This window comes from Heteronotia binoei, chromosome 2 (assembly GCF_032191835.1).
Source record: "Heteronotia binoei isolate CCM8104 ecotype False Entrance Well chromosome 2, APGP_CSIRO_Hbin_v1, whole genome shotgun sequence".
NCBI classification, from domain to species: domain Eukaryota; kingdom Metazoa; phylum Chordata; class Lepidosauria; order Squamata; family Gekkonidae; genus Heteronotia; species Heteronotia binoei.
The window spans coordinates 191381077-191403972 of record NC_083224.1 but is presented as its reverse complement, the minus strand read 5'-3'; the positions used below and the strand labels follow the sequence as shown (position 1 = coordinate 191403972).

The 22896-nt window shown below is 52.3% G+C and overlaps 1 protein-coding gene across 1 annotated transcript; it reads right to left on the bottom strand.

Annotated features, from left to right (window-relative positions):
* Positions 1-15674: 15674 nt before the first annotated feature.
* ARRDC2 (arrestin domain containing 2) lies at positions 15675-22392 on the bottom strand. The gene is made up of 8 exons (XM_060232745.1): positions 22104-22392; positions 21930-21999; positions 21653-21800; positions 21437-21539; positions 20609-20865; positions 18514-18676; positions 17066-17220; positions 15675-16882 (listed from the first exon to the last, which is right to left on the bottom strand). The coding sequence occupies exons 1-8, from the start codon at positions 22390-22392 to the stop codon at positions 16841-16843; spliced, it is 1227 nt and encodes a 408-aa protein (XP_060088728.1). The 3' UTR covers positions 15675-16840.
* Positions 22393-22896: the final 504 nt, after the last annotated feature.

Genomic DNA, 22896 nt, shown 5'->3' with positions numbered 1-22896 from the left:
TGCCTCTACCTCAAAATACAGCCCCCCCCAGAGCCCCAGATACCCGTGGATCGGTTCTCCATTATACCCTATGGGAATCAGTTTCCATAGGGAATAATGCCCTGCAGACATTTCCCTCCCCACCCCCGCTTTCTGATGACCCTGAAGCAGGGGGAGGGCCTCCAAACTGGGGATTGGCAATCTGCAGGCTATTCCCACCCCGAGGGACATCCACCTAGCCTCGACCTAGGGTTGCCAATCCCCAGGTGGGGACAGGGGATCCCCCGGTTTGGAGGCCCTCCCCCCACTTCAGGGTCGTCAGAAAGGGGGGGGGGGAATGTCTGCTGGGAACTCTGTTATTCCCTATGGAGACTTATTCCCATAGAAAATCATGGAGAATTGATCCGTGGGTATCTGGGGCTCTGAAGGGGCTGTTTTGGGGGGTAGAGGCACCAAATTTTCAGTATAGCATCTAGTGCCTCTCCCCAAAATACCACCCAAGTTTCAAAATGATTGGACCAGGGGGTCCAGTTCTATGAGCCCCAAAAGAAGGTGCCCCTATCCTTCATTATTTCCTATGGAAGGAAGGCACTGAAAAGGTGTGCCGTCCCTTTAAATGTGATGGCCAGAACTCCCTTTGGAGTTCAATTATGCTTGTCACAGCCTTAATCTTGGCTCCACCCCTAATGTCTCCTGGTTCCACCCCCAAAGTCTCCTGGCTCCACCCCCAAAGTCCCCAGATATTTCTTGGAGTTGGCAACCCTACCTCGACCAGGGGTAGGACTTTTTCTGCCCTGGCCCCGGCCTGGTGAGACATGCTCCCCCATGACCTGCAGGACCTTTCCACAGGGCCTGCAAAATGGAGGGTGGGTGGAGGAAGTCCAATGAAAAAGATGGGCTCCCCCGCAGAACCCACCGCCTGCAAGTCTGCCTTGCACGGCCCAGACTGAACAAACGTTGGAAATCAACGCCATCCGTTTGATATCGGTGTGATTGTTTTTATTACGTTTTGAAGCATTTTAACTGTTTGCCAGTGTGTTTATAGTGATGCCAAATGGCACATGGATTGTTGTGATCCCGCTTGTGGGGAGGGCAGAACATAAACGTGAAATAAAATAAATAAAAATTAAGGAAATGACTGCTTACAAAGGTGGACTGTGGCCTTGTGCCTCATTGAAGTCCCTTCCCCTCCCTCCCCAAACCCCGCCCTCCTCAGACTTCTCCCCCCACATCTCCAGGTGTTTCAACCATGTGGCAAGGAGTTCCACAGGGCACACACAACTCCTGGAGCCAGCATGGGGAGCGAAGAACGCCTCAGCTCAAAGACACGAGGTCTTGCGATCCTGACCGGTGTTCTGCCGGCAGGGCAAGAGGGTAGGCTTGCCAATCCCCAGGTCCCAGCGGGGGTTCTTCTGCTTTCCCAGGCTCCTTCCTGCCCCCAGTCAGCTGGCCGACAGGGGAAGCCCCGCCCCCAGAGGACCATGTGCTTTTCCACCTCCGGAGGCTTCAGTCTCCGATTGAAAGGCTTCCTCTTGGGATGGGGTGTCTGTGTTACTTGGAAGAAGTTGGCTGCAACTCGTGAGTAGAGAGGCCAATCCCTCGCTCCAGAGTTGCCAGAAACGGGGCTGGGGGTGGGGGGAACGTCTGCTGAGCACTTCGTTATCCCCTATGTGGAGATCGATTCTCATAGGGTATAATGGGGAATTGATCTGGAGGTTTCGAGGGCTCTGGGGGAGCTGTTTTTTGAGGTAGAGGCACCAAATTTTCAGTATAGTATCTAGTGCCTCTCCGCAAAGTACCCCCCAAGTTTCAAAACGATTGGACCAGGGGGTCCAATTCTATGAGCCCCAAAAGAAGGTGCCCCATCCTTCATTATTTCCTATGGAAGGAAGACATTTAAAAGGGTGTGCTGCCCCTTTAAATGTGATGGCCAGAACTCCCTTGGAGTTCAATGATGCTTGTCACACCCTTGTTCCTGGCTCCGCCCCCAAAGTCTCCTGGCTCCACCCCCAAAGTCCCCAGATATTTCTTGAATTGGACTTGGCAACACTACAAGAGGGGCAGAAGTGGGGCTCCAAGGGATCCCGGCACCATAAAGTGTTTACTAAAAGTGGGCGGCCAAGATGGACCTTTTGTCCAGCAAGGCTTCTGATTGGCCACTGGAAATTTGATTGGCTGGCCAGATTTTTCAAGATGTGGCTTTGGCAGCGGTGGCCCCCACAGCACCAGGATCTTCACGGTGTGCCTTTGTGGCTGTCCCCCCCCCCCTCAGAATCCCAGAGTCCTTGCACAGGACCTCAGCCCAGGGGGCTCCAAGGGTGAGCCTTTGGCTGCAAGCTCAGGCTGGGTGGGCAGTCCCCTGCCCTCAAACCGGAGACAGAAGAGCCCAGCTTGAGGGTGGCAGGCGGAGAGAGGAGCAGTTGGGCCTCGCCTCTCTTGCTCTGCTGGGCTCAGCTCTGCTGTGTTTTCCTCCGCAGGGAGCGCTGGAAGGTCTCCAGAACCGCCCTCCAGGAATCCACAGGGCAGATCAACAACAGCGGATCAGCAACGAGGCTGCTTTAGCAAACAGACCCTTTGCTCAGCACCTGGCCCAGTCTGTCCCAGGCCCCGCCCCTAAGCCAGGACTGGTCACCATCCATATCTAGACTGTTTTTCTGGCTGCCACCCTGCTGAAATAGGGTTGCCAATCCCCAGGTGGGGGCAGGGGATCCCCCGGTTTGGAGGCCCTCCCCCCCCCCCCCCCCGCTTCAGAGTCATCAGAAAGTGGGAGGGAGGGGAATGTTTGCTGGGCACTCCATTATTCCCTAGGAAAATAATGGAGAATTGATCCATGGGTATCTGCGGCTCGTTGTGGGCTGTTTTTTGAGGTAGATGCACCAAATTTTCAGTATAGCATCCAGTACCTCTCCCCAAAATACCCCTCAAGTTTCAAAAAGATTGGGCCAGGGGGTCCAATTCTATGAGCCCCCAAAGAAGGTGCCCCTATCCATTTTTTCCAATGGAGGAAATAATGTGTGCAGTCTCTTTAAATGTGATGGCCAGAACTCCCTTTCAGTATCTGGAGCTCTGGGGGAGATATTTTTTGAGGTAGATGTACCAAATTTTCAGTTTAGCATCCGCTGCCTCTCCCCAAAACATCCTCCATGTTTCAAAAGGATTGGACCAGGGGGTCCGATTCTATGAGCCCCCAAAGAAGGTGCCTCTATCCCTCATAATTTCCAGGGGAGGGAAGGCATTTTAAAAGGTGTGTGGTCCGTTTAAATGTGATGGCCGGAACTCCCTTTGGAGTTCAATGATGCTTGTCACACCCTTGCTCCTGGCTCCACCCCCAAAGTCTCCTGGCTCCACCCCCCCAAATCCCCAGATATTTCTTGAATTGGACTTGGCAACCCTATGCTGAAGGGATGTGGGAAGTTGTCTATGAAGCAACCTGGCATTTGGTGGGAAAGAATATAAAATACAAGAATGGGGTGGCAGAAACCCTGAGAAGGAAGGGAATGGCGTGAGGCCTCTGCACGGGCATGAATGGGATTTGGACTCGCTGGCACCTTGGTGACCACTTCCAGGCCCTGGCAGGAAGAAGGCTGTTCTTGTGCTGCCAAGTCAGCTGCCCTCTTGCCATCTCCCTGGCAGTTCCCGGGTGACGTTGGGGGCTGGGAGACTGAGCTTGGTCTGGTGATCTTGGCCACTGGCTCCCCGGGAGAGGATGCTCTCTGTCTGCCAGAGTCTTCCCGCTGCCTCTCAGCTGAGGCCTCAGACGCTCTGTCCTCCATAGGAAACTGGCTCTCTGAAGTCTACCCTGTACCAGAGCAAGCGAGAGGCCAGAGGAAAGGACGGGGCAAAGCGGGGGCCACTGAGTTGAAGTATACATAGTAAAAACAGTTTATTTTTAACCAGGTCATCTCCCGTATATTTCCTCCTGCCAGGGTCCAAGAGATATAAATACGCACAGCGGCCCTGTTGTTGACGAAACCCAATCCGTGCATGCCTCACAGCAAGGGCTGCACATTCGCTGCAGAAGGCCAAGTAAGCGAGTTGTGGGACAGTGACAGCCAGGGGGCTGCACAGGGCTGGAAAGTGGGGTGGTTGGGCTTGTTTGGGTTCAGTCTGGGTCTCCCTTCTTCCTTTGCTCGCAAGCTGTGGCTGCCCAAAGCAGAGGGGGGGTGGCGGCTCTCCCCAAGAGTTGGTTGCCAAGACCCAGTAGCCCAAAGACTCGGGTTTCTTTAAGAAAAAACATGTCCTTTAGTTTAACCCTACTTCCTTGCAATAGGGCAATTAACAGACAGCTTTTATTACCTTTGGTGTAGGGCCAGTCTGGTGTAGTGGTTAAGTGTGCGGACTCTTATCTGGGAGAACCGGGTTTGATTCCCCACTCCTCCACTTGCATTCCTCCACTTGCACGTTGGGTCAGCCATAGCTCTGGCAGAGGTTGTCCTTGAAAGGGCAGCTGCTTTGAGAGCCCTCTCAGCCCCACCCACCTCATAGGGTGTCTGTTGTGGGGGGAGAAGATATAGGAGATTGTAAACCGCTCTGAGGCTCAGATTCAGAGAGAAGGGCGGGGTATAAATCTGCAGTCTTCTTCTCCTCCACTTGCACCTGCTGAAATGGCTTTGGGTCAGCCATAGCTCTGGCAGAGGTTATCCTTGAAAGGGCAACTGCTGTGAGAGCCCTCTCCAGCCCCACCCACCTCACAGGGTGTCTGTTGTGGAGGAGGAAGGTAAAGGAGATTGTGAGCCGCTCTGAGACTCTTCGGAGTGGAGGGCGGGATATAAATCCAATATCTTCATCTTCTTCATCTTTTATTGGTTTCCCATGCAAATGCTATTCAGACCAAATGTTCTTTCAGTTTGTTAATTACACTGTTTTGCTATTGGATTATAACCTTGTACCATTTTGCATTCTAAACCACCGCTCACTAGCTATATGTAGCTCTGCTCACTATACCTCGTTTCGTGTCTGAAGAAGTCTGCATGCACACACAAAAGCTTCTATTTTGAATAAAACTTTGTTGGTCTTAAGGGTGCTACTGGACTCCTACTTTGTTCTACTGCTTCAGACCAACACAGCTGCTCACCTGGTTCTCTTACTTGTTCCCTATCCACCTAACTATCCTAGAATCCAGTCCACAGTCCTCTAGTTCAACAGTCCCCAGCCTTTCTGGCACCAGGGACCGGTTTTCTGGAAGACAATTTTTCCATGGACCGGGGACGGAGGGAATGGTTTTGGGATTATACAATTGTGCACTTTATTTCTGTTAGTTTGGTGTGGTGGTGAAGTGTGCAGACTTTTATCAGGGAGAACCGAGTTTGATTTCCTGCTCCTCCTCTTGCAGCTGCTGGAATGGCCCTGGGTTAGCCATAGCTCTCGCAGAGTTGTCCTTGAAAGGGCAGCTTCTGGGGAGAGCTCTCTCAGCCCCACCAACCTCAGAGGGTGTCTGTTGTGGAAGAGGAAGGTAAAGGAGATTGTAGGCTGCTCTGAGACTCTGAAATTCAGGCAGGATATAAATCCAATTTCATCGTCTTATTATTATTATTACTACATTGTAATATATAATGAAATAATTATACAGCTCATGGCCCGGTTGCTAACAGGCCACGGACCAGTACTGGTCCACAGCCCAGGGGTTGGGGACTAGGGTTGCCAAGTCCAATTCAAGAAATATCTGGGGACTTTGGGGGTGGAGCCAGGAGATTTTGGGGGTGGAGCCGGGAGACATTGGGGTGGAGCCAGGAGCAAGGGTGTGACAAGCAGAATTGAACTCCAAAGGGAGTTCTGGCCATCACATTTAACGGGACCGCACATCTTTTAAATGCCTTCTTTCCACAGGAAATAATGACGGATGGGGGCACCTTCTTTGGGGGCTCATAGAATTGGACCCCCTAGTCCAATCTTTTTGAAACTTAGGGAGTATTTTGGGGAGAGCCACTGGATACTATACTGAAAATTTGGTGTCTCTACCTCAAAAAACAGGGCCCCTAGAGCCCCAGATACCCATGGATCAATTCTCCATTATTTTCTATGAGAATAAATCTCCATAGGGAATTATGAGTACCCAGGAGACATTTCCCTCCCCTCCCCCGCTTTCTGATGACCCTAAAGCAGGGGAAGGGCCTCCAAACCGGGGGATCCCCTGCCCCCACCTGGGGATTGGCAATCCTATTGGGGACACCTGCTCTAGTGTACAGCGCATCATAGGAAACCCTGTCAGAAATGTTACTGAAATCCAGGTAAACAACGTCAACAGCACTCCCTGGATCCAGTAATCTTATCACTCAATCAAGAAAGGAAATGAGGTTGGTCAGGCTGGACCTGTTGGGGACAGGCCCGTGTTGACTTCCTCGGATCGCAAAGCTGTCCTTTAAGTGCTACTTGCAGGTTGATCCCTTTCAAAATCTGCTCCAGTCTCTTCCCAGGGACGGAGGTCAGACTGACTGGCCTGTCATCTCCTGAGTCATCCCTCCACCCTTTGGGATAACATCTGCCCTCCTCCAGTCTTGTGACACATCTCCTGTCCTCCGAGAGCTCTGGAAGATGATGGGCAAAGGCTCTGCAAGCTCTCTAGAAAGTTCTTCGAGCCCTCTTGGGTGGGTACCATCTGGCCTGGAGGATTTGTACTCATTCAATGCAGCCAGGTCCTTCTCAGCGACCTCTGCATGTCAACTAGCAACCTGGATGCTCTGCCTTGCCTCCTACCATCTCTACATGAGCCTGTTCTCTGCTTCAGGGGGGAAACTGAGGCAAAAGAGGCATTGAGCCTTTTTGCTTTCTCTCTGTCCTCTGTCAGAGTTTCTCCATTTTCACCCAACAGTGGGCCCAATGCCTCTTTTATCTTGTGTTTGCTCCTCACTTATTTGAAGATTTTCTTGTTGTACTGGCCGGCTTGAGCTCACCATCAGCTTTGGCCTCTCTGATGCTTGACCTACAGGACCTAGCAACTCTTCTTTTAGAGTTGCCAATCCCCAGGTGGGAGCAGGAGATCCCCCGGTTTGGAGGCCCTCCCCCCGCTTCAGGGTCATCAGAAAGCGGTTGAAGGGAATATCTGCCGGGCACTCCATTATTCCCTATGAAGATCAATTCCCATAGGATATAATGGAGAATTGATCTGCGGGTATCTGGGGGCTCTGGGGAGGCAGTATTTTCAGGTAGAGGCACCAAATTTGCAGCATAGCATCCAGTGCCTCTCCCCAAATTACCCTCCAAGTTTCAAAAGGATTGCACCGGGGGGTCCAATTCTATGAGCCCCAAAAGAGGGTACCCCTATCCTTCATTATTTCCAGTGGAGGAAATAATATGTGCAGTTCCTTTAAATGTGATGGCCAGAACTCCCTTTCAGTATCTGGGGCTCTGGGGGAGATATTTTTTGAGGTAGACGCACCAAATTTTCAGCTTAACATCCGCTGCCTCTCCCCAAAACACCCTCCATGTTTCAAAAGGATTGGAGCAGGGGGTCCAATTCTATGAGCCCCCAAAGAAGGTGCCCCTATCCTTCATTGTTTCCTATGGAAGGAAGGAATTGGAAAGGTGTGCCATCTCTTTAAATACAATGGCCAGAACTCCCTTCGGAGTTCAATTATGCTTGTCACAGCCTTGATCTTGGCTCCACCCCTAATGTCTCCTGGCTCCACCTCTAATGCCTCCTGGCTCCACCCCCAAAGTCCCCAGATATTTATTGAATTGGGTTTGGCAACCCTATCTTCTTGAGAAGTATGTCCTTCCTTCCATTTCTTGGCTATTTCCTTTTTCTCCCTTAGCACATCACAGAGGCATGGAAAAGCCCCAGGAGTTTCCCAAGGCAGAGTTGGCATCCTCCTCTATGGCTTTAGCAGGACCCTGGTCCTGATTGCCTTGAACCAGCCCAGCAGTGGCCTGGAGGCTGTGGGAAAGGAGGGATCCCCTTCACAAACACCCCTCTAGCCAGTTTGGTGTAGTGGTTAAGTGTGCGGACTTTTATCTGGGAGAACCGGGTTTGATTCCCCACTCCTCCACTTGCACCTGCTAGCATGGCCTTGGGTCAGCCATAGCTCTGGCAGAGGTTGTCCTTGAAAGGGCAGCCGCTGTGAGAGCCCTCTCCAGCCCCACCCACCTCACAGGATGTCTGTTGTGGGGGAGGAAGGGAAAGGAGATTGTGAGCCGCTCTGAGACTCTTCGGAGTGGAGGGCGGGATATAAATCCAGTATCTTCATCTACCTCACAGGGTGTCTGTTGTGGGGGAGGAAGGGAAAGGAGATTGTGAGCCGCTCTGAGACTCTTCGGAGTGGAGGGCGGGATATAAATCCAGTATCTTCATCTACCTCACAGGGTGTCTGTTGTGGGGGAGGAAGGTAAAGGAGATTGTGAGCCGCTCTGAGACTCTTCGGAGTGGAGGGCGGGATATAAATCCAATATCTTCTTCTTCTTCTTCTTCTTCTTCTTCTTCTTCCCCACAAGTCTGGGGGTCAGCTGCATTTGGGGAAGAAGGGGGAGGAGCCAGGGCCACCTCAGGTGCAGCTGACCCTGCTGGGACAGGCAACAGCCTTTCCCCCAAGGTTGCCAGCTCCAGTTTGGGAAGTTCCTGGAGATTTGGGGTGGGGGTGGGGGGGATCTCAGTGGATTAGAAGGGCCTGGAGTCTCCCCCTCCAATCCAGCCATTTCCCCCAGGGGAGCTGATCTCTGTAGTGTGGTCAGTTATAATTCCAAATCCCCAGGACCCATCTGAAGGTTTAGTAACCAACGGGAAAATCACGGAGAGGCTGAGTCCTGGAGAAAACCATGTAATGCACAATTATGCAAGACAACGCTTATGCACAATGCTTTTTTAATATCTATGAAGTACTCGAATATGTGCTTCATCTATTCCAGGGGTGGCCAATGGTAGCTCTCCAGATGTTTTTTGCCTACAACTCCCATCAGCCCCAGCCAGCATGGCCAATGCCTGGGGCTGATGGGAGTTTTAGGCAAAAAAACATCTGGAGAGCTACTGTTGGCCACCTCTGATCTATTCCTATATCAAAAGAAGAACTCGCTTATATTGACGTGATACAGCACCAGATAATGGTTTTAAAAATGTAAGAGTATTTTATTGATTTTTAAAATTGTAAACATAAATGCTGTTAGCTGCCCTAAGTCCGCTTGCGGAGAGGGCGGGGTAGAAATTTAAGGTAAATAAATAAATAAATAAAAACTCTGGAACATTTAAACAAGAAACAACCTTATCCATAGCTACAAAATAATGATGCAAAAAGTCCAATTTAATCTGCCTCTTTCCTTTCCTTATGAAACTGACCAGATTAACGCGTTACAATTCTTTTGAGCATTGGTTCCAGAATATTGGAGAAAGTGTGTTAGACAAAGGCTCTCAAAACACGCATTTAACCAGAAGTGTGTCCACACTGCGTCCTAAGATTAAAAGAGCACTTTTTGCTGAAGATATTGCTGGTTGTTGTTCAGTCGCACAGCTGAGTCCGACTCTTTGCAACCCCATGGACAAAGTAACACCAGGTCTTCCACCATCCTCCGAAGTCTGCTCAAATTTGTGTTTGTTACATCAGTAACGCTGTCCAGCAATCTCATCTTTTGCCTTCCCCTTCTTCTTTGGCCTTCTGTCTTTCCCAGCATCAGGGTCTTCTCCAGTGAGGGCTCCCTTCTCATTGGATGGCCATAGTATTTGAGTTTCAGCTTCAGCATCTGACCTTCCAGGGAACGGTCTGGGTTGATTTCCCTTCGGACTGACTGACTGGATCTTCTTGCAGTCCAAGGGACTCTCAAGATTCTTCTCCAGCACCACATCTCAAAAGCATCTATTCTTCTTCACTCTGACTTCCTTATGGTCCAGCTGCCACAGCCATACATGACTACTGGGAATACCATCGCTTTGACTATACGGACTTTTGTTGGCAGGCTGATGTCTCTACTTTTTATTATACTGCCCAGGTTTGCAACCTGCAATTCAATAGCATTTTAGAACACGCCTTTATTGCTGAAGGAATACTTACAGCACTGCAATTTCAATTGAATGGATGTATAAGGAACTCTGCAGCACCTTCTCAGAGGATTCAGCACGAAAATAAGGCTTGTGCCCTTAAATTGGACTTTTTGCATCATTATTTTGTAGCTATCGATAAGATTGTTTCTTGTTTGAACGTTTCAGAGTTTTTCATATAGGAATAGATGAAGCACATATTAGAATACTTCATATACATATAAAAGTCATTGTGCATAAGCGTGGTCTTGCATAATTGTTCATTACACGGTTTTCTCCAGGACCCCAACTACTCCCACTGGCTGTGGACAAGCTGTGTTGATGCAGTGGGAGAAGCGAACGCCCACGGGTCATGTGTTGCGGCAGCACCGTGTGGCTCTCGGGTGTTGGCAAGCTGCAGCTGGGCTCTTTGCACCGCTCAACTTTGCCACCCATTTGAGTGGCCGAGAGGTCCAAGGGTCGGAAGGTGATGACTCTTCTTGAGCTCTTTGCAGCAAAAAAACAAAACAAAAACACCCGCCTCTTCCTCCAGCTGGCCTGGCCTGCCTTGCTCAGAGGTCACGCAGCAACATAAGCAGCCGGCTTGAATACGCCCAGAAATGGCACCAGCTCTCCGGCCCCCTCCGTCCCGGCCATTTTTCCGGATTGTCCTGGGAGTTCACAAGCCACAAGGCCACTCAGGGACACGTGTGCCCCATTTAACTCTGGCCCCCAGTGCATGGGGGTGGGGGGTGGTTCCCAGCCTTTTATCTCTCACCCGTGCTGTTTTCCTAACCAGACATGGATCCAGGGAGCTGTGGTTTCCTCCCAAAGGGATTTACATTACTTTTTTTTTCATACTTAAATTTTTATTAACTTTTCTAAAAATATCCACAAACATTGAACAAAATAAACAACAAAAAATAAATACATGTAATATACAGTACATAAAACAATATTAATAAGAGCACTCTTACAGTCTTCTATTAATTCATACATAGAGTAAATGCAAAGCTATGAATTAATAGAAGACTGTAAGAGTGCTCTTATTAATATTGTTTTATGTACTGTATATTACATGTATTTATTTTTTATTGTTTATTTTGTTTAATGTTTGTGGATATTTTTAGAAAAAGTAATAAAAATTTAAGTATAAAAAAATTCATAGTTTTGCATTTACAATTCATATTTCAAATATATCATCTTTCACTATACTATATTATATATATAAAAAGCTTCAGTAATACAAGAAGTTTATGTACTTTTTTGGAATACATTTTTCAAATGCTACTTCTAAGCTGATGTAATTAAAAAATGGGAACCATTTTTCAATAAAATTGTTTTCTTTCTGCGGTAAGTCATTTACCCTTATCTGTATGGCTAGTTTATCTAATGCCACTATTTCCCATATTTAAGAACATAAGAACATAACAGAAGCCATGTTGGATCAGGCCAATGGCCCCTCCAGTCCAACACTCTGTGTCACATAAGAACATAAGAGAAGCCCTGTTGGATCAGGCCAATGGCCCCTCCAGTCCAACACTCTGTGTCACATAAGAGCATAAGAGAAGCCCTGTTGGATCAGGCCAATGGCCCCTTCAGTCCAACACTCTGTGTCACATAAGAACATAAGAGAAGCCCTGTTGGATCAGGCCAATGGCCCCTCCAGTCCAACACTCTGTGTCACATAAGAGCATAAGAGAAGCCATGTTGGATCAGGCCAATGGCCCATCCAGTCCAACACTCTGTATCACACAGTGGCCAAAAATTTATACACACACACACACACACACACACACACACACTGTGGCTAATAGCCACTGATACTTTAGACATCCATTGTTGTTTTGTAGGAGACACATCTCGCTTCCAATGTTGAGCTATCAGAAGTTTAGCTGCCATGAGTAATAGAGTTGCCAATTCTCTTTTTACTGGAGAAAGTTTTACATTTGGCCAGTAATTCAAAAGGATTGATTCTGGGGTAGGGATTTACATTACTCACAGAGGAGCACTCCATGGGGCAAAGAACACCTTGCAAGGGCTTTTTAAGGTTCCAAAGATGGTGTGCCCAGCCAATCCAGGTCATACCCAATGTGAAGCACTTGCTGCCCTGAGGAAAGGTCACTTGGCTTGGCAGGAAGTGGGAGGGAAGTCCCCCTCAGCTCAAGAGCCTGGAGAGCGGCACGGAAACCAGAGGAGGCCCCGCCTGAGCGAAAGGCAGGGTGAATCTGAACGCAGGACCTGAGGTGGCCGTCTCTTGCAGATTGGGGCGTCTTGCCCAGGACTGAGTGGAACCTGAAATGTTCCTCAGGCAACATAAGAGCTTTTCCTCTAAGCCAGGGGTGGCCAATGGTAGCTCTCCAGATGTTTTTTGCCTACAACTCCCATCAGCCCCAGCCAGCATGGCCAATGGCTGGGGCTGATGGAAGTTGTAGGCAAAAAACATCTGGAGAGCTACCGTTGGCCACCCCTGCTCTAAGCTGTGGCAATTCTTGTTCAGTTTTTCTAGAGTATAGCCTTCAGAACAAAGGGTGGGTGTGTGGGGGTGAATTTTCCCACTTAATGACATAGGGCTGTTGTCAGTAAGTTGCATTGCCCTCCCAAGCAGGGCTCTGGTTTTTCAGAAGAATACTCCCCCGCCTCCCCGCCCCAGCATTTGCCCTCTCAGAAGGCTACACCTGTTGCAGCATGGAAGCACCAACCAAGAGCTGGACGTGCCCAGGTTCTGTGTAGAACATCGTTCCTACGGAGACAGGCAGAGTGTATTCGCCTCACCTGTGAGCAGCTCCACTCTGTGACTTATCCCCCTCGCTCTTCTACCACTAAAGGAGCAGGCACTCCAAGCAGGATTGCGTTTCTCCGGGGGTGGGGGGGGACACTATGGAGTACTTTCACAGCCAAGCAGTCCGCTCAGGGCTGATATGGGCTGGAAAGTTACCCGGCCAGTGGGGCTTGGCCTGCCTGAAACTGAAGACCTGTTTTGGGGATGCAACATCTGCTGGGCCCCCAATCATGCCGTGTCCTTGGCCTTCATCCCCAGCCCAGAGCCTATTTTTGTGATCACAAGGCAAGCGGGAGGCTGCCAAAGGACATCGTTAGGATGTCAGGCTAGGGAGGGTCTGCGGGGCAGGAGGCGGCAGCAGTGGGCACAGCTCTGCCGAAATCTTCCATGGAAATGTCAGGAGACAGGTCTCTGAGCATAGGGTTGCCAAGTCCAATTTAAGAAATATCTGGGGACTTTGGGGGTGGAGCCAGGAGACATTGGGGTGGAGCCAAGATCAAGGTTGTGACAAGCATAATTGAACTCCAAAGGGAGTTCTGGCCGTCACATTTAAAGGGACGGCACACCTTTTCAATGCCTTCCTTCCATAGGAAATAATGAAGGATAGGGGCACCTTCTTTTGGGGCTCATAGAATTGGACCTCCTGGTCCAATCGTTTTGAAACTTGGGGGATATTTTGGGGAGAGGCACTAGATGCTGTACTGAAAATTTGGTGCTTCTACCTCAAAAAACAGCCCCCCCAGAGCCCCAGATACCCGCGGATCAATTCTCCATTATTTTCTATTGGAATAAATCTCTATAGGGAATAACAGAGTTCCCAGCAGACATTTCCCTCCCCTTCCCCCCGCTTTCTGACAACCCTGAAGCGGGGGGGGGGGGGAGGTATCCAAACCGGGGAATCCCCTGGCCCCACCTGGGGATTGGCAACCCTATCTGAGCAAGTTCTAGAGCTGGTTAGAGACTGCAATTCCAGCTTTAATATATAGAACTGGTTCTTCAGGGCCTTGATTCTATGGCAGTTCCTCCAACGGAATGGCTTTTCCAGCCACAGAGGGGACGACAGTTTTCGCTGATTTGTCCCTCCTGCCAAAGATCCCCAAACTCCCCCCTCCAGTCAGACACAAAGGCAGGAGCCTCCCTCTAGCCTGACTCCCCCCCACCCCCACCCCCGGTGCTGCTGAAGAAGCCGAAGCCCCCAATCTTGACGAAAAAGGACAAAAATATAAAAAGCCTTCCAGCACACCAAATGCTCATATTCCCTTCTAATAAACTTTTTATTCTTAGCTTAAGAGTCAAAAATTCTGGCCCTGTTATCAGTTAATTTATCCTTAATAAGATATTTATTTATATATGTATTTATTTATTGATCTATTGATTGATTGGCAAACCGGACGTTAGCTTAAATGCTAGGTAAGATGTTCTATGAAGTTATATATACCCCAGTGCTTTATGCACAGTAGAATTTTATGTGTGGAATTAATCTGCTTGATACTACTTCATCCAACAAAGTTCTGTATAACTTGGAATTTTTAAAATAAACTTATCATATGTTAAGGAGGAGAGCCAGTTTGGTGTAGTGGTTAAGCATGCGGACTCATATCTGGTAGAACCGGGTTTGATTCCCCACTCCTCCACTTGCACCTGCTGGAATGGCCTTGGGTCAGCCAGAGCTCTGGCAGAGGTTGTCCTTGAAAGGGCAGCTGCTGTGAGAGCCCTCTCCAGCCACACCCACCTCACAGGGTGTCTGTTGTGGGGGAGGAAGGGAAAGGAGATTGTGAGCTGCTCTGAGACTCTTCGGAGTGGAGAGCGGAATATAAATCCAATATCTTCTTCTTCTTAAAATAATATTAATAAGCAGAGTTGGGTGCAACCAGCAGTCATTTTGTAGAAAAATAGGTGCAGGGATTGTTATGCAGCCGCACCTACTATTTGATGGACAAGGAGGTTGAACTCTCAGGAGGAGGAGGTGGAACTCTCGGAAAGGTTCAGGAGCTCTGCTCCTGTGAGCTCCGAGTCTGTGGCCTGGGTGTAACGCTCTCTCTACCAATGAAATTCTAATGTTTCCCTTAATCTCTGCTCCAACCCTTGAAAAAGAAAAAAAATGCAAAGTTCTGGAGTGTAAAAACAAAGTGAAAAATTCTCCAAGTCGAAACTCCAAGCCAAAGGTGAGAAGGATGTGGCTGAGGGCCATCCCATTTCTCCTGAATGGGTAACAAGGTCATGGAAGTGCCCTGAACACCTGGCCACCAGAGCTGCCAAGTCTGGCAGAAGAGGCAGGACTTCCTGTCCTAGAACATGCCCCCATCTCCCTTTACCCGCGTCCAAGTTGGAGAACAGGCTTCATTCCCAGACAGGACGTCTGACCAAGTGACCGGCTGTCCCCTCCTCCCCAGACACAACATCACCTGCCACACCATCCTTGATGCTTGAGAAGGCAGTGATGCAATGGGGCGGGGGCGGTGGGGCGGTCCTGTTCCAGCTCGGCCCTGCTTGACAGCAACGGGACTTCAATGGCTCACAGCACATTCTTTACGCTGAAGATAGATTCAGGTGGGTCGTAGCCAAGCTGGTCTGAAGCAACACCGAAGTCTACTTTTGGTTGCTCGCTCTGGAAACGCAACTTCCCGAATGTTCCAGAACTTTGACTCGATGGCAGAATGTCTGCTTGGCCTACAGACAGGCTCCGGCAGATTCATCCGTGCTTCCAGCCGAGTGGGTCTCAGAACTGGGACGCTACTCAGGCCCCATGCAGCGATACGTGGATCAGTTTGTAACCCAAGGGGCTTCAGAGGGAAAGGCAGCCGGGCCCCTTTGCCATGAGACCACCTCCCCCCAATCCCATAATTCCCTGTGGTGCTCCCAACAATACCCCCGGAAGCCTCAGAACATTTAACTGCAAGCAATCCAGATCATTCCCTTGTTTGTCCCAGCTTCCACCCCCCTCTCTCCCCCTTCTGTCAAACTAAAGGCCTGGGAAAAGTTTCATGAGTTTATTGTCATTCTTTGTAGAAAACCAGAAATCCTCCTATATATATATACATACACTCAAAAAACCCCTTTGTTTCCTCAAACAAGTTTTAGAAAGCTACAAAACAAGAATATGAAAATATACAATTTTTAAAAGTGCATCAAAACTGGAGCATGTCAGAAAAGAGGTACAAAATAATGCCAGTGGGGAAATGGAAAGGTTTTTTTTTTGTTCGTGGAATGCATCTTTGAGCGTGCCGTCTCCCGCCCACCACCCCCACCCCCGGCAAATTTGGAGAACAGTCTTCCTCTTTCCTTCAAAAGGCACATGCAAGGAACTTCCCATGCAAATGGCTCACTTCTGCCTTTTCAAAACAACCACCACCAAAAAGCCCTGCTAGATTCCGTGTTGAGCTTTTGAGGAACGCCATTCAAGGACACCGTCCCAGAAAGGCCTGCCGTTGGGATGCACCCTTTCCAAAGAAGATTCGTCTCTCCGCCTCAGAGAGAGAGTCATGCATGCGCAAAAGGCAGCGGCAGATCTGGGAAGGTGCAGCCCCCTTGGCTTCCACCCGCTGGTTAGCGCAGTAACCAACCACCACCACAGCCCCCCCCCCCACAGGTCCAGAAACACAAACTCCACCCCCCTCCAAATGATGGTGGAGCCGCTTCCCCAGAAATGCACATGAACCCCCAACCCTGTGGGTGCTGCAAGTCAGCCAGTCTTGAAAACAGGGGGCCACCCAAACTACAGCCAGCAGTGCCGTGGTGGTCGCTCTGTCCTGGTAGTGAAACTTCCTTCAGAAGGCACTGGAGCAGCTTCCCTCTTCAAGGCACGTGTGGGATTCCTCTCTGCAGGGGGGGGGATTTGCTCCACAGGCCAAGGATAAACACCACCCCGGCCCGCTCGCAACAACCGGGAGGACGCCTTTGTGGCTTCAGACCAATGTGCGCGCAATCTTGAGCAGCCACTATTCATGGGCAAAGGAAGAGCCCTCTCCTTCCTTCATCACCAGTCAAGTCCAGACGGACGTCAACCAGCTCTTCAGTGGAGCGCTCGACCCTGGGTACTCCGAGCAGAGCAGCAGTCCCAGAAGGGGCAACGCCTTCTTCGCCACCCTCCACAAAAGGGATTTCCGCTCCAAGCCACGATCTCGAGACCGACAAGGCTTCCTTCAGCACGTCATGCAGCGCGGGCGGATTGGATTGGGGTCCACCTGGAGGAGAAGGAGGACGGCAGGTTCACTTTCAGAAGCGGGAGGAGGGGTCCCTCCCACCGCAGGGGTGGTGGTGGCCACAGCAAGAGGAAACCTCCTGCATCAGCAGGAAGAGACCAAACTGTACCCTCACCCCATGCCTCACACACACACAGCCACCTCCCTCTGTGGCCCAGTGCTCACCTCTGAGTACAGGGGGGGCGGGCGGTAGCGGAATTCCTGGATGTAGGCAAAGAAGGGGCCTTCCAAGCTGCTGGGGGCCTCACCCTGGTGCGGAGGGGACAGAGTCTCCAGGGGTTCTTCTTCACCGGTCACCACAGAGGAGTAGTCTGGTGGAGCTGAGGAGAGATGCCGGAGTGGTCATCAGAGGAGAAGGCCCAAGGCCTGTGCCTCAGGGGAGCTGGAAGGGACGCCAGAGCACACACCCCTCGGACTGCCAGGCCTCGCCCAAACAAGAGAAGCTCATCTGAGGGAAGATGAAGCTCCCTCAGGCAAACCTCTGCTTCCTTGACAAAAGTTAGGTGGCCAGAGAAAACGGCAGGCCTGGGCACTAAACGGGGGTGTCAGGGGTAGCCAATGGTAGCTCTCCAGATGTTTTTGCCTACAACTCCCATCAGCCCCAGCCATTGGCCATGCTGGCTGGGGCTGATGGGAGTTGTAGGCAAAAAACAACTGGAGAGCTACCGCTGGTCACCCCTGAAGAAGAAGATGAAGAAAATATTGGATTTATATCCCGCCCTCCACTCCGAAGAGTCTCAGAGCGGCTCACAATCTCCTTTACCTTCCTCCCCCACAACAGACACCCTGTGAGGTGGGTGGGGCTGGAGAGGGCTCTCACAGCAGCTGCCCTTTCGAGGACAACCTCTGCCAGAGCCATGGCTGACACAAGGCCATTCCAGCAGGTGCAAGTGGAGGAGTGGGGAATCAAACCCGGTTCTTCCAGATAAAAGTCCGCACACTTAACCACTACACCAAACTGTCATATGTTATGAGGGCCGGATCTGACATAAATGAGACCTTGTTGGGCCAGGCCATGTTGGCCGTGTGTGTACCTATTTAAGATTAGGTAGCAGAGATATAAATATTTATAAAGGACGCAGACAAACCCAAATATATTTTTTAAAAACTTAAAACATGCTTAGCACTCGTTGGTCTTAAAGATGCTTTCTTTGTATTTCTCCCATGGGATCCAGGGAACTGGATCCTTCCCCAGGGACTGGGGAGGGGAAGCCTCAGTCAATAGAAAGAAGAGAGGTTTGGCTCAGTAGCTCTGCTGTGTGATTGAGAGAGCCTTGCAAAGCAAGCAGTGATGCAGAAGGAAGCAGAGGACAGCCAGTTGCTTGGGGGCCTGATAGGAGCCCTCTGGGGCCCTGATTCAGCCCCTGAACTGCACGTTTGACACCCTTGCACTATGGCAACTGTTACGGGGGGAATGAGCAGTTTCCTCGTCCAGCAGGGTGAATCCACCCCAAGTAGTCTCACTGAAGGGGAAGGGGGACGGAGGAGTGCTCTGGGCAGATGGCACCAGCTGCCCTCCAGGGCACAGCTCCACCTCATTTCCCAGCACCAATACGAGCTGGTCTTTTCTGAAGAGCTTGCATGGTGGTCTTCAACTGTCAGCCAGCACTTACCCTCAGGCAGTTCAGGGATTCCCATCTGAAGCCAGTCGAGATGGACGCTGTACTGGCTGCTGACGCTGGATGTGCGGCTGCCGAACGGATGCAGCGGGATCGTCCCGATCACCAGCGGCAGCTCCAGGAAGAGCTTAGAAGTCCCTGGAATGTCGACACAGACCTGGTGGGAAACAGGGGTGAGGGGATGGGTGGAAGCAGCCGTCGGACAAGGACCAGGAAGGAGGGCTCTCAAGGTGAGAGACCAGCTCAGCGCTTCAGGAGGAAAGAGCAGCAGCACACCTTCAAGACTAACAACACTTGTGGCAAGGGATGGGCTTTTGCAAAACATTGCTCACTTCAAGAAAGGCCCGCCTGCTCTACCCTCCCCCAGCCCACCTGTAAGGAGGGAGCCCCCATTGGGCAGAGGGCAGGAGGGAGTGGATTTGGGGCCTTGAACATTTACCACAACTAGAATGATTCAAGGGTTGGAACACTTCCCCTATGAAGAAAGGTTAAAACGCTTGAGGCTCTTTAGTTTGGAGAAATGTAGACGGAGGGGTGACATGATAGAGGTTTACAAGATTCTGCACGGGATGGAGAAAGCAGAGAAAGAAGTCCTTTTCTCCCTTTCTCACAATACAAGAACTCGTGGGCATTCAATGAAATTGCTGAGCAGTTGGGTTAGAACGGATAAAAGGAAGTCCTTCTTCACCCAAAGGGTGATTCACACATGGAATTCACTGCTACAGGAGGTAGTAGCGGCTACAAACATAGCCAGCTTCAAGAGGGGATTGAATAAACATCTGGAGCAGAAGTCCATCAGTGGTTATTAGCCACAGCTTATCATTGGAGCTCTCTGTCTGGGGCAAGCGATGCTCTGTATTCTTGGTGCTTGGGAGGGACAACAGTGGGAGGGCTTCTGGTGTCCTGGCCCCACTGATGGACCTCCTGGTAGTGCCTGGGTTTTCTGGCCACTGTGTGACACGGAGTGTTGGACTGGATGGGCCACTGGCCTGATCCAACAGGACTTCTCTTGTGTTCTTATTTGTTCCCTTTATGTGCTTGTTCTACATACTTTATTCAGCTTTGAGTAAAATGGTGGCAAAAGCTCTGTTTTTGCAAGTTTAAGACCTAAAACCTTGATCAACGTGCCAGATAAAGAAGAATCCGGTTCATCAGCACACTAACTCTCTTACACACAAATACATGATTATGTTCGTCCTGAAGGCACCACTGGAGGTATTTTGCTGCTAGTAGAAACCAATATGGCGACCTGTCTGGAGCTAATGCAATCTTGTGGTACCTAAGAACATAAGAGAAGCCATGTTGGATCAGGCCAATGGCCCATCCAGTCCAACACTCTGTGTCACACAGTGGCCAAAAAACCCAGGTGCCATCAGGAGGTCCATCAGTGGGGCCAGGAGATTAGAAGCCCTCCCACTGTTGCCCCTCCACAAAGCACCAAGAATACAGAGCATCCCTGCCCCAGACAGAAGAACATAAGAGAAGCCATGTTGGATCAGGCCAATGGCCCATCCAGTCCAACACTCTGTATCACACAGTGGCCAAAAAAAGAAAGGAGGTCCACAAGTGGGTCTAGAAGCCCTTCCACTTTGCCCCTCCCCAAGCACCAAGAATACAGAGCATCACTGCCCCAGACAGTTCCAATAATATGCTGTCAAACTGCAGCTTGGGAACCACGTGTGGCTCTTTCACAGATGTTGTGTGGCTCTCAAAGCCCCCACCGTCCTGTTGGCCATTTTGGAGAAGGCATTCGTCTAAATCACACCTCTGAGCCAAGCCAGCCAGGGGCTTGGAGAATGCATTTAAAATTACATTTGCTTTCTTTCCACCTCCTCCTCCTTTCTATTTTCCTTCTTTCCTTCCTCTTCCGCTCTCAAACACCCGACATTCAATCCTCGCGCCTCTCAAACATCTGATGTTTATTCTATGTGGCTCTTACATTTAGCCAGTTTGGCCACCCCTGGCATAGGCCATACGAGGTCCTCTCTGTTGCAGCCGTGGGGCTCCCAGGGGGAGGGGATGCGTGCGGTTTCTCTAGGCCAGGTCATGCTAAGGAGAGAGCGGCCCAGCCTCCAGGAGAGGGGCTTACCTTGAGGGAGTACTCCACGTGGAGGATGCGGCACTGCAGGATGGAGGGCCCCACGGGGGGGATCTTGAGCGCTCGCCCGTGCCACACATCCCGCTTGTGGGCTGCGACGGAGTCTCCCACAATGCTGGCCACAACCGACTTCTTCTGCTTCTTGGTGCCCCGGGCCAGAAACGTCTGTGTCTGGATAATGGCTGCCTTGGGGACCACCGAGCGGGTGGAGCCGTTCTCAATTTCGGCAAAAATGGGGATGACCTCACCTGGCGAGGGCAAAAGAGCAGGAGGTGAGGAGGAAGATGCCGATTGCCCAGTTGCCCCCCCCCCGCTTCTGGTGGCACGGGGTTGGTGCCCCCCCCCCCGGGCAATCACGGAACCAATCGCTACTCCCCTGCAGTGGGGAAAGGGGGGCTTCACTTCAAGAAGGAGTCTGAGCAAGCCCCTCCCCCCCCAACCTCCCACTGGGGCCCTCAGGATCCTGGGGGAAGTCCTGGACCACCTACAGCACCTGGCCCATTAAGGGGGCAAGCTCCAATGAAGGCGGCCGAACTGTGGCTCTCCAAGCCCCCACCACACCGCCTGGAGGTTCAGGGAAGGCGTTTGCCTCTTTAAATCGCTTCTCGGAGCCAAATCGGCCGGCAGCTTGGGGGATGCACTTAAGGTTAAAGTTGCTTTCTTCCCACCTCTCCCCTCTCCGTCTGTTTTTCTCTTTCCCTTCCTTCTCTCAAACATCTGACAGCTCTCCTTGCAGCTCTCTGACAGCTGACGTTTATTCTATGCTGAGAGCAAGTCTGGCCACCCCAGGCCCCTCCCCTCCCTCTGCCAGCCGCCTACCTGGCGTGTAGCCCTTGCGGTCGATCTTGGCGGAGACGGACACCTGTCCCTGGCTGCCGTACCAGGTGCGCACCACCTTCTCTTTGGCGCCGGCCTGAGGAGCCTGGGGGGGGAGAGGAGAGGAGAGAGGGGCTCAGGAGGGGCTATGGGGGGGCAGGCAGCCCCGGGGGGGGTCTCCGCCCGGCCGGAGCGCGGGTGGCGGGGGCTCTCTCTCACCAGCAGGGCGGGGGTGTTGATGTCGAGGGGTTCGAGGACCGTGAACTCCTGCTTGGCGCGGCGGGCGGGGGCCCAGGGCCGGCGGAGCTTGGCCTTCACCCAGTAGCGGACGCTGCCGTGCTTGCCCTCGAAGGAGGTGGCCAGGCGCCTGCAGCGGCGGGGAAAGAGAAGAGGCTTAGACGGGGCGGGCCAGGGCGACCCCTCCACCGCCCCCCCTCCAGGGCGACCCCTACCCTCTCCCCTCCACCCCCCCAGCCCCAGCCCCGACGGGACTCACTCGGGCAGCGTGAAGGCGAAGGGGAACTCGTGGCGTCCGGCGGGCAGGACCGTCCCTTGCTGGCCGCTGCCTGCGGAGGGGAAAGCGAGGCGGAGAGGAGGGCGGGTGAGCGGGAGGGCGGCCGCGGCGCTTCCCTCCCCTGGCCGTCGGGGGCGAGTGGGGGGTTCCGGGTACCTGGCGTCGGGGGGCCGTCGGGCAGGAGCTGCTGGCGGTGGGCGAGGAAGTCGAGGCGGTCGCCGTAGCTCTGGGTGTAGGCGGTGCTGGAGCCGGCCGAGCGGGACTCGGTCCAGTGGACGTGGGCGCAGCCGCGGGCGTGGAGGTGCAGGGCCCCCAGGCGCGCCTCCGCCGCCAGCTCCACCACCACCCGCCCCGCCACCCGCTCGCCCGAGCTGAAGGCCGGCCCCCCCGCCTCCGCCGCCCCGTCCAGCTCCACCGACAGCCGTCTCACGCGGTCCCACAGCATGGCTCTGTGCGCTCGCCTGCCTCCGGTCTTCCTTCTGCCGCCAGCCCGCCCGCCCGGCCCTTTACGCCGCCTGCCCCCGCCCCGGACCGCCCCGGGGGACGGCCCGCCTCGCCTCGCCTGCCCAAGGAGCCCAGCGGGACGGCACCCGACGGGACGGACTCTGGCCCTTGCGCCATCATCCGCCGTCCCCACGGCGCCCCCGCCTGGCCACCGCCGCTTGCTGCACCCAGGAGCCCGGCTCGCAGCACGCCCCAGCTCCTCCCCTGCCCTCTCACGCCATCTCCTGGCCAGTGGCGCGCCCGGAGGAGAAGCTGCACGGCCCGGGGAGGGGGGCATGGGGCCACAGGGCCGGGACCGCTCAGAGCCCAGCTCCTTCGGACGCCAAAGGGCAGGCACGCGGGGACTCTGCCCCTCTCTTGCTCTGGGCCCTCGGCTTGGCAGGGAATCCACGGCCCTTCCCACCCCCCCACTCCTCTCCCGTTGCAGGCGAGGCCTTTTCCTAGG